The sequence below is a fragment of the Aedes aegypti genome, chromosome 2, assembly GCF_002204515.2.
Source record: "Aedes aegypti strain LVP_AGWG chromosome 2, AaegL5.0 Primary Assembly, whole genome shotgun sequence".
Taxonomy (NCBI): Eukaryota; Metazoa; Arthropoda; class Insecta; order Diptera; family Culicidae; genus Aedes; species Aedes aegypti.
This window is the reverse complement of record NC_035108.1, coordinates 434029687-434040874: the sequence shown is the minus strand read 5'-3', so window position 1 is coordinate 434040874 and position 11188 is coordinate 434029687. Positions and strand designations below refer to the sequence as shown.

General features: G+C 35.3%; 1 protein-coding gene and 1 long non-coding RNA gene across 3 annotated transcripts; one reads left to right on the top strand and one right to left on the bottom strand.

Annotated features, from left to right (window-relative positions):
• Positions 1–1169: 1169 nt before the first annotated feature.
• On the top strand, positions 1170–3052 carry LOC5575581 (4-coumarate--CoA ligase 1). The gene is made up of 4 exons (XM_001662009.2): positions 1170–1797; positions 1862–1984; positions 2046–2547; positions 2609–3052. Exons 1-4 carry the CDS (start codon positions 1346–1348, stop codon positions 3044–3046), a joined length of 1515 nt encoding a protein of 504 aa, XP_001662059.1. The 5' UTR covers positions 1170–1345; the 3' UTR covers positions 3047–3052.
• LOC110677108 lies at positions 2609–4073 on the bottom strand. Of its 2 annotated transcripts, none has more exons than XR_002500952.1 (2): positions 4013–4073; positions 2609–2827 (listed from the first exon to the last, which is right to left on the bottom strand). It is a non-coding gene; the product is annotated as an uncharacterized LOC110677108 (long non-coding RNA). The 2 variants fall into 2 exon arrangements; XR_002500953.1 differs by lacking the exon at positions 4013–4073 and adding an exon at positions 3757–3916.
• Between the last annotated feature and the right edge of the window lie 7115 nt (positions 4074–11188).

Here is an 11188-nt window from a genome sequence, read left to right as displayed (position 1 = left end):
TGTTCCATACAAATTGAATCTGTGTCAGCATAAAAATATCTGTGTAATACAGAGAAATCTGTACATCTGGCAGCCCTGGATCAAGCCGACCTATTGCCTGCTGAGGTGCGATCCAAGCGGAGAATGAAAAGCAAATGAAGTCAACTTTTCTCTAGCACCCCTATTTATAGTTTTGCTTGAAATCAACGTTCTCTTTTGAAACAATTATTAAACTATTAGGACAGGTATGTGGGATTCAGTAAGTAAACGACAAGAACCTTTGATGTCTTGTCTTGCGATTGAGGTGCTAAACAAGGAATTTCGTTAAGCCAGCTAAAAGTTGTAAACGTTTAAAACCCAGACACCTTCGGCATGGCTTTGCTTTGTAGCCGTGGACTCTAACCACTCGGCTAAGGCAGGCCCCTTCAAATTCTAAAGATATTAAATTGAAATAAATAAGGTCGTGTATATTTTTTAGCTTGACTCCCACTAAACATAAGCAGTATGCGTAATTTTATTTTTTATGTCAAATTGAAGAGAAAACACAGAACAAGTTTTTGAAAAAGATATCTTTTCCCCAAAAGTGGGGCAAGTGAAAAGTTTGTCGTTTTGCACAATAGATTGAAAAACTAACAGTTATATTTAATTTGTTAAGGAGTCCCAGTGAACGATAACAGATTGCATATATGAGTACAAATGCTGTTCATAAACGCTTGTAGATCTGAGGATTTTATTCGTACGGAGTTTTTAGCTGACCTAGATCACCTATGCAAATTAGCATATGGCTGACATAGCTTTACACAAGCTTTGTCAAACAACTCTTATGTGTAGTCTATTTTATTATCTATTTACTATTTTAGAAATTTGATGCAAAACGAATTTCGTGGGCTTGCGTAAATACAACAAAAATTCAATCTACGTAAAATTCTTTTCACGTACCTTTCAGTTCCTCCTCATTAAGCAAAATGAGGTTTGAGTGTAGAAACAGTGGTTTCTGGGAGCCCTTATTATAGAATGCAGCCACCCGGCAGTGAACTATAAATGATGAGGCAATTTTTTATCTCGATGAACTATGTACGACGCTGAGCAAACATCCAAAGGTTCCCCACTGGCAGATATAGCGATGCTCTTATCTTGCTGATTGCTGTTTAACAATTATCAATATACTGTAGGTCAGTCATATCAGCCGAAGAGTTTTTTCCTTTAAAAATAAAAACAACCATCCTGAGCCAAACGGAAATCATTCTGATTGCTGTCGTCTAGCTCCCAACAATGACTTCGTTCGTACGATCCAAAAGGACGCATATGGAGTGGTCCCAAAATTGGGACGCTGTTCGATCCCCGCCGAAGTGCAGGCGATGTTCTGATGGAACTATTGAACCGTTCTCCGGAGAAACCCATTCTGATCGATGGCGATAGTGGCCGGGTTTTGACCCGAGGCGAGCTGCGTACCAGAGCTGTTCGGATTGCACAGAACTTGAAGAAGTTGTTCAACTGCGGTGAAAAATCGGATGAAGTCGTTACGGTTGCAGCCCTGGGTAACGAAAACCTGATTCCTCTGTTGGTGGCTCTGCAGTTTTTGGCTGTTCCATACAATACACTCTATCCGAATTATGCTGAGGATGAAATGGCTCACATGATGCGGCAGACTCAATCTCGTTTAATGTTTTGTGATTCTTCGAACTATCGTACGGTGAGCAAAGCGTCGAGGAAAGCAATCGAAGGAGATGTGGTGATTTTCTCCCTGGATCAGTTCACGGAAGGAGCACGGTCAATAGAGGATTTGTTGGTTGAAACGGGCAGTGAAGATGAATTCAAGTAAAGAGATGTGAGTTATATGAGGTCTGATTCAATAGTAATTTAGTGAATTCATTATTTCCAGACCAACATTGGTGGAAGACACGACCAAAACGATTTGGAGTATTTTCTGTTCGTCCGGTACGACTGGCTTTCCGAAGGGAATCAGCTTATCACACGCTAACAGAGCTTCGTCATTTTATCCTCAGTATTTAATTTTATAAGTCTCTCTGATGAAACCAAGCGATTAACACAGCTTTCACTTCCAGGGGTATGTCCAACTTGAGCATATTGGTCACAGGATCAGTTCACTGGATTAGCGTAGTCTACACATACGACATGGCTCTGTTCTATGACAGCGTAGTAGTATTCACTCGAAAGCCGTACTCGGAGGATCTTGTGTTCGATCTGGTGGAGAAGTATCGCATCAACGTTGTCAACGGGCCGCCTTTCTTCGCTAACGCTGTGGCAAACCATCCCCGAGTCAAAACAGCAGATCTATCCTCCATTGCGCTTTGGGGTATCGGAGGATATTATGTCTCGGACAGCGTACGGGATGCGATGGACGCAATCCTTCCGAACGGAAAGTCGTACACATTCTTCGCTTCAACCGAATGTGGCCCGATTGCAATGGATTTGGTTCAACGAAAGCGAGGAGCTGTGGGAACGGTATGTCCAAATATGAAGGTTCGGATCGTTGATGACGATGGAAAGTCGCTTGGAGTTGACGAGATTGGGGAGTTATTGGTGAAAAGAGCGGTTCCATTTATTGTAAGTTGTTTCTTTTATTATTTCTTATGTTAAGAAAAATGTAATATGCTATCATTTCCAGGGTTATTACAGAAACGCAGAAGCTACCGAATCAGTGCTCGACGAGGATGGATGGTTCCAGACCGGTGATGTGGGATACTTCGATGAGGACGGCTATCTATACATAGTCGATCGGAAAAGTGAGATATTCAAGTATATCGACCCGGTGTCCCCTTCGGAGCTGGAAGAACTTATAATGCAGGTACCGGGTGTTGAGGAAGTTTGCGTCGTAGGTGTTCCCCTGGAAAACAAGAGTGCAGAGTTACCAACGGCCGCTGTTATTAGACAACAGGGTTCAGAGGTTTCCGGCGATGATATTGCGAACTATGTGGCCGAACAAGTGAGAGACCACATGAAGCTGCGGGGAGGAGTTCACTTTGTTGAGAAGCTGCCAGTGACTAGCAAGGGAAATGTGAAACGAAAGGAGGTGAAGAACATGATAATAAATTTGTCAAAGTGAAACAAAGCTTAAAATTTGAAAATTAATTACTTCAATTCATAATAGATGCACAAGTATCACGGAAAACGGAGAGTTATAGCTGAGGGTGCAGAGCTACTTGGGCACTTTCATGATTCTCTTTGACATGGGGGGCTTTCGTCGGCCAAATTGTTAAAAAAATTTGGAGTAAGAAGCATATTGTGGCCGAATATGAGCTCAGTAGCTTTCAAAAAACCCCACTGCCGAAGTGAATCAAAAGTGCCAACAATAGGATCCGGCTCCCTATTTATCAAGATAATGAGAAATGTTAGATACTTGTGTCGATTTCCCCGGGTACAAAAAATTACGTGTTCCTGAAGGATAAAAGGTCTAAATACAAATGATTCAGGATGCAGGCGATCCATATACTGTAAAACAAGAACAATAGGGTAACGACTGTTTATTTCATTCTTAAGCCAGCGGCAAAAAGTACAGACAATAATCTTTCGAATATTCAGTTTCTCTCACTGGCCGCCGAGCGACGACACTGTTGTTTGTATTCCACTCACTGATCGCGCGACGCTGTATTCTCAAATTTCTCAAACTTCCAACACAAGGGCATGGAAGAATGGTAGTTTAGAACTGTCAAAACGTATGGAAAATAATGAAAAACGTAAATTATTAGCAATTGGAAAACTGGATCGAAAAAGCTGCGATTAGATATCAAGCGTAATGTGAATAGGGGAACTTACGTATTGTCGGCAGCCTAAGCAGCTGAACTTTTAAGAGGGCAATTTTACGCAACAATTGAGCTCAACAATTAGCAGCAGACACCTTGAGCACTCTTCATTTGTTAATTATTATACATAAAACACTATTTTATTCTCTTAGGGTCGATTTCTTCACCTTCGCTTAAGCCGTAAACCACGTTTACCCATATGATTAAACTAGGTTTAAGGCCTAAGCGGGGGTGAAGAAATCGGCCCTTAATCTTCAATTTTTCCTCACCAAAGTCACGAAGCACTTGTTCTTTTATCGGCAATGCAATTACTATTGTCGGCAACAAAAATGTTCACTTCGGCAATCCAAAACTGCGCAAAAACTAGTTTATGTATTGGTAACATTTCGTATTTGTTGACAAACCCTGAAATTAAACGTCACTCATTATGTTCTACTTGTTGAAAGGGCCAATGCAGAAAAATACAGACTACACTGAGAACAGAATTGCAGTTATAAATAGAATAGCAGAGAGTCAAATTGAATACACAACGCCACAAATTTATGCAGACTAAGGCACCGTCCACAAATTACGTAACGCTCTAGGGGTAGGGAGAGTAGGCTCAAACGTTGCGGCTCAAACACAAAATTTATATTTTTTTTTTCATGCAAATACCGTTGCGGAGGGGGGAATGGTCGAAAATTGTACATTTTAACGTTATGTCATAAATGGATGCTGCCTAATTTCATTTTCATTTATTTTATCGAATATTTTTGGTATTCAATCTCATTATGACAGCATTTCGGCTGTAAAAATTGCCATGTCATGGTCTTGCAGCAAGTGCGAATCCAGCCTAGAAGTTGCAGCGTGACGTCATGGTTAATTGATTCATAATATTGTGCTCTGCAAAAAAAATCCACGGAACACGATTATCGTATAACTTGAATTTCAGAGTTGCGTTTGAATGGGTTACATGCATGCCCCTATTCGCTACTCACACTACTGTTTATTAGGGTGCGGCTTATTTTTAAAAACCTCTCAAAACCAAAAATTCTTGTACTCTTATGAATTCAAATCGTATTAGAAGAGAAACCTCATAGTTTGAGCCAAAAATATTAAGATTTACCATAACTTCGGTAATTTCTAACCAATTTTGAAACTTTCAGCACCATTATCATAAGGGGGCAGGATCCGTCATTGATTTCAAAAGCAATTTTTTCGTTCAAAATCAAGAAAATTTACAGGAAAATGTGTTCACTGAATTCTATTCTCCAACCGAAACACAATGAACACATTTTCATCGAATAATTTATTGTTTTGAACAGAAAAACTGCTTTCGATTACGATGACGGAGCGTTGATCGTTAAAAACTAAATATATGAAAACTTTGTAGAATATCAAATTTGTGTAAAATCAAAACTAGTTTCAATAAAAAGTAGTTTACTCCAAATGTTTCCTCATTTTACTAAAATAATATCTTTGTTTGACCATAACTTCATGAATACTCAACTGATTCCAAATCTTACTTAATTAGTTTCATACTTTTCATTCGACACATTTCACTAAAAAATGATTTGACCAAGTTATTCAACAAAAACTGCACAAACCCATGTTTTCTTAACGAAAAACGTCAGTTTTTTTTTTAATTTTTGTCATAAATAATCCAAAGAAATTCGATTTTTTCTTTAAAAAATCATATTTTTGGATAGTTTTTGTTACAAAACTAAGCCAAAAACATTTTTTAGAAACATATGTTGTATGAACAGCATGGAAACAACTAATTATAACGACCATTTTAATAGCGACAAAAGCTCTCTATAGCGACATTTTTCGGTCCCTTGAAAAAGATTTTAATGTTATCACTATTCTCTATAACGACATTTCTCTATTACGACGCTCCCATGTCGTTATAACAAGCTTCGACTGTACAAATATTTGAAATAGGTTGAGTGTTATGGTCAAACAAATATGAATTTTCCAGTAAAATGAAGAAAAATTTCGAGAAAACTACTTTTAACAAAGATTTGTTTCGATTTAAGACAAATTTGATGTTCTAAAAAGTTTTCTAAAATTTAATTTTGAATATAATGATGCTAAAAGTTTTGAAATTGGTGCGAAATAACCGAAGTTATCGTGACTTCACTGAAGGCCATATTTTATAACTGAAAATTCACCTACAAGACGCATGCGCCACCCCTAAATTGTTAATAGGATAAGAGATAAAATTTAAGTAAAGTACATAATATTAAGTTTTCAGTCTGTGTGACCTGTAGTCAAAGACGGAGAATAAATAAATGTAAAAATCTAAATATTTTTGGCTCAAACTTTGCGGTTTCTCTTCTAATATGATTTGAATTCATAAGAGCACACGAATTTTTGGTTTCGAGAACTTTTGGAAAATAAGCCGCACCCTAGTGTCTATGCGCAAAAAATCGCTAACAGATAACGCGAAATTGAAAATTCTACAGGCTATTTTTACATTTTTTTTTTTACGTTCATATTATTTTCAGTGTATGAGAAAATCAGAATAGGCCCTTTGCATATTAATGCACTTATGACTTGACACAAAAACATCATCCTCTGATTGCCTGTAGAACAACAGGAGTGTTGCCAAAATAGTTTACCTATTGCAAGACGTATATTCTATATGTTTCTCAGTATATTGAATTTTATGCGCTACAATCTTCAGAAAAGGAAAGTATTGAAAGGCTCAATTATTACCAATGCATGCTTTGTTGCCTAATGCCAATGCATCAATTAGTTGTGTTCAATTTTTTTAATGAATTTAAATTGTGAATAAAAAATACACCGCAATTGAATATGGTTTTCTGGCAACCTATTCCCGTAATAAAAAGTGATTGCCGAGGAAAGCAAAGTGTATTAATTTTAATATGTGATTTAAAGCATAAAAATTCAGTATTTTCGAGTGGTTTATAGACCAATCATAAGTTTAATAGTGCATGAGTGACGGGTGCGTAGCTTTTGTGATAAATTGGTATTGGAGCGGAGAATTGGACCTTTCAAAGTGGTGAGTTTTTCTTAAGCTGTTCTTGTGTTGTTTTATTCGGCAGCTCACGAATGACGATAATTTCTTGAGCTTTTATTTTTTTCAATGATAAAACCCATGTTATATCATATTTTTGTGAAAGATGAAGTTTACATGGAAGATTATAGTTCAAGGAATTTATTGAGTACATTGAAGGTAATTCTTGTTCCGTAGATAAATTTTAACAAGGAAGATAAGTTAGTGCTGCCGAAAATACCCTCAGGGTGCCGAAGCCATCATTTATCCTATATAACTTTTAGAGTTTGGTTCATCTTCCATGGTGCTTCCTTTGCTTCAAGATTTACTACTACTGGAAAAGAGCCATCTATTGCCTTTTAAGTTTTGAATATCGCCCTATTCATATGATAGTGTGCAACATATAGTGAACATTTAAGAGTTGACTACTTTAATTTCAGGCTTGCCCTAAATGTGTTAAAGAACTACACGGGTTGAAATCAGAATCGAAAAATATCAGAAAGAGCTTATGAAGAAACACCATGATTTGGACTCAAGATATCATGAGTCAAATTGCCGTAACGGCAACACACGCGTTATGTTTTTGTTACGGATTGCTCGGAATCATGAATCACATGCCTAAAATCATGAGCCGCGCTTCCGTTTATGATCGACAAATAAAAAAATATAAATAATAAACGCTAAAGTGAGATTCGAACCAAGAACCTTCTGAATCAGATCCCATACGATACTACACTACCATTTGAACATGTTGAAATCTGGGTGCATTGGCGTAGCTAGGATGGTTTATGGACAAAAGGTCGAAAGACAAAACGTCGAAAGGACAAAAGGTCGAAAGACAAAAGGTCGAAAGGACAAAAGGTCGAAAGATATTTGCTTGGTGGGAAATTTTTCCTTCTTTGAAAAAAGATTTTCGACCTTTTGTCCCTTCATTTTTGTTCTTCGACCTTTTATCCTTTCGACGTTTTGTCTTTCGACCTTCTGTCCTTTCGACCTTTTGTCATAGATTCAGCTAGGATTTGTTCCTGGAGGGGGCCTAGGGGGGCCTAGAAAATTCTTGATTTACAGAAGTAATAATCATGATTTTCGCAAATTTCGTAGTTTGCGAAAATTTGCGTTGATTTTATCTGTTTGTGTTTTTGTCTCATATCAGCTATTATCTCTGAATATCAGTAATGCTTGTAAATTACAATTTTCATTACGGAAAATTCGACACGAATGCCACACGTATGGTAAAGTGTCCTAAATAAATATTAATATTAATAATAATAATAATTACGGAAAATATCAATTCTTTGTCTAATCCATTAAAAAAATCCTTCAAGAATTTTTCAAAAGAACTCACGATGAATATCCCTTTGAAGTTCTTGCACAAACTTTTCAAGTATCAGGGATCTCTTCATGAACTATTTCCGTACTTTTCCAGTGCAAGAACACCTTTACCAGTTTTCACTCAGTTTTTGCTGGGACTCCCACGGAATAAGTAGTTATCATTAAACAGATTTTTCCCGGAGTTTCTTTGGGCTTTATAATCTGGAATTTTTCGAAGAAACTGTATCAAATTGCTCAAAAGAAGACATCAGAATTTTAAATATTTCTACGTGCTTATCACACATAAATTTTAATTGTTGAAAATATCATTAAGTTGTTCATTAATAATGTATTAAGGATTTTCTGGAAATACTTAGGATTTCTCCAAGAAATATTACAATAAATACTACCAAAATTGTGTTCAAAAATCTCTCTGAAATTCTTAAAGTCCTGGAAAAACCTGGAAAGTCAGGGAATGTCAGGTAATCCAATTTTTGACCTGGAAAGTCAGGGAATTTCACTACAGGTCATGGAATATTATCTATCAATACTATATTACAACATCAAACGAGTTGGTTATCTGCAAATTATTGAATACCATAAATTTGTTGGACGAAATGGGTAATCAATCTTAGCTATTAACCATTAATATACTAATGTTTTGAATCGCAGAATGAACACAAAAAATTCCCCAGATATTCTGGAGATTCTTCTGAAACTCTACTTAAGTGTTCAATCTGCGATTCTTTGCAATTTGTTATGTCTAGATCATCCCCGCTATCATAAATTTAATTTTATTGACAATTTCATCGACCTTTTCCGGTGAAATTAAAATTTTAAAATTTATGTACCGAACGTTTACCGAATTCTTGTGAATCTGAAATTTTAGTGCTTTTCCTCTGCTCCAAGATTTTTAAGAATCCAGAAATTCTCTAAATAGAATTTCTGCTATGAATTTATGCTGCTATGAATTCTGCTGAAATTTTATGAGATTTCTTGAAGATACTCTTAGAAGAATCGATTATTGAATTCTTGGAGCAGTTCCTCACAGCATTGCTGGAGGCACGACCAGTTTTTATTAGAACAATAATAAATCTCTGAATGAGTTTTTAAAGCATGAATTCTTCGGGGAAGAAAACCAAGGCATAATTCATATGGAAAGTCCAAATTTTTTATTAAAATAAATAAATTGTAACAAATCTTCGTGAAAAATTATTTGAAGTACCTATTCGAAAAAAATGAATTCATTTGGAGTGAAAAAAAAATTGAGACTCTTGAAAAAATCTTCCTAAGTATTCTTGAAGAATTATTCACATTAGTTTATGGAGGAATAATGTAAGATTTTCTGTAATAGTTTATGAACTAGCATCTCCTAATATTAAACAAATACATGTAGAGAAAAACATTAAGAATTTTAAATCTTGAAGATTTTAACCGAGTATGATTAGTAAGTAGATGACTCAGGATTTTCTGGGTATCTACTCAGGTTTCACTATTTTTTGTTTCATACGAAGCTTTAAACTTTGAAAGAAAACACTCAAGTGATCAGTTTAATCATACTAGCTTTAAAAAACACGCTCTAGAAAATTATCTAACAGTTGTATTCGAGTAAAGTGAAAGCCTTTGCTAAACTGAGCGAAAGCTTTTTCTTTATACGACCTATTACGGTCCAAATAAAGACCTAAATTTTCCTTGTAGTTGCTCAAAATTTGACGGCACTTGAAGTAATACATCAAAATCTAGAATGTCGTAGAAAGTGTACTGCGATATGCCAAACTTGGTAAACAAACAAACTATATTTTTATTTTGTCTTTAAACCAAATTCAGTACTCTGAAATGTTTCTGAAAAATTACTGGGAGGTCGGGGAAAGTCAGGGAATTTTATTTTCCAAATTGAGTCGACACCCTGTAGAGGATTGCTTGAAAAATTCACAGCAAAAATGATCGATTCTCTCTTGATTTCTCCTAATATTCCACAAGGTTTTCATAAATAATGAAATAAGGTCTAACTGGGAACATGTTTTTATTGATTTCTCAGAGAAGTTTTCAACAAATCTATTTGCTTTTTTTCAAAGAAAATTGTCTAAGTGTTTCTTTAGATTTATCTAAAAATCAATTTGATATTAATCCCCGAATTCCTTACCCATATTTTTTCAATTCAATCATTTCAAAGTTTTTAGTGGAATGGATTCAGCTATTCTTTAATAAACTCTTCCGTGCAAATATTCAAAAAAAATTTCGAGAAATTTGTTCAGAGATTTCTCTTTTTTTATTATTAAAGTTTAAATTGAATTTGGAAAAATATTGAACTCTTATCGGGAAACTCAAGAATTAATCGTAGAATTTTTAGAACTTTCTGACGTTCTGACGATGTTACTCACAGAAAAAGCTTTGGCGTTTTTTGTAGGATTAACTACTAAAAATCTTGTTAATTTTTATCGTCTTTATAATAGAGAATGGTTTATGTTAAAACAGATGGAATTTTTATGACGGTGTTTGTATCTTACATTTAAGAAAATGTTTTGCATGAACTCCGAAGCTTTAACATGGCAGATTAATCTAAAAACTTTTAACTATTGTGGTAGAACTGTAAAAGTTGTTTATATCAAGAACACTGCTAAAAATGTTTTATAACAAAATTCATAATTTAAACCTTTGAGTAAGTTTTTGCATAACTTTGAAAATTCGTTGAGGAATTCCTGATGGATTTTCAGAAATCAGGAGCCATTCGTATAAGAACTCTGAAAAATTTTAAAACTCCTGGAATTCATTTTTCTCCTTTAGATTCTTTACAATGTTGCTTTTTGGAGTACGAATTTTTGTACGAAGGTGCCTAAGAATACGTCATGTGAAGGAAGGAGAAACAACAAAATGTTAAATCAGATCGAAACAACCAAAGATAAGTGATTATCTATTTTTTTTTCTCTAGAGGTGAATTAATGGGCTGGATAAATAAACAATATACTGCAGAATAATTGAAATCGCTCGAATCACATTAAAAAAAAAAATTCTCAGGGAGCTCCTTCAGAATCTTTATAATTAAGCCAAAAAGCCTCTAGGGATTCCGCCTTGAAAATGTACAAGAATTCAATTCCAGAATATATATTTTTTGCAGAATTTATAAAACAATTTC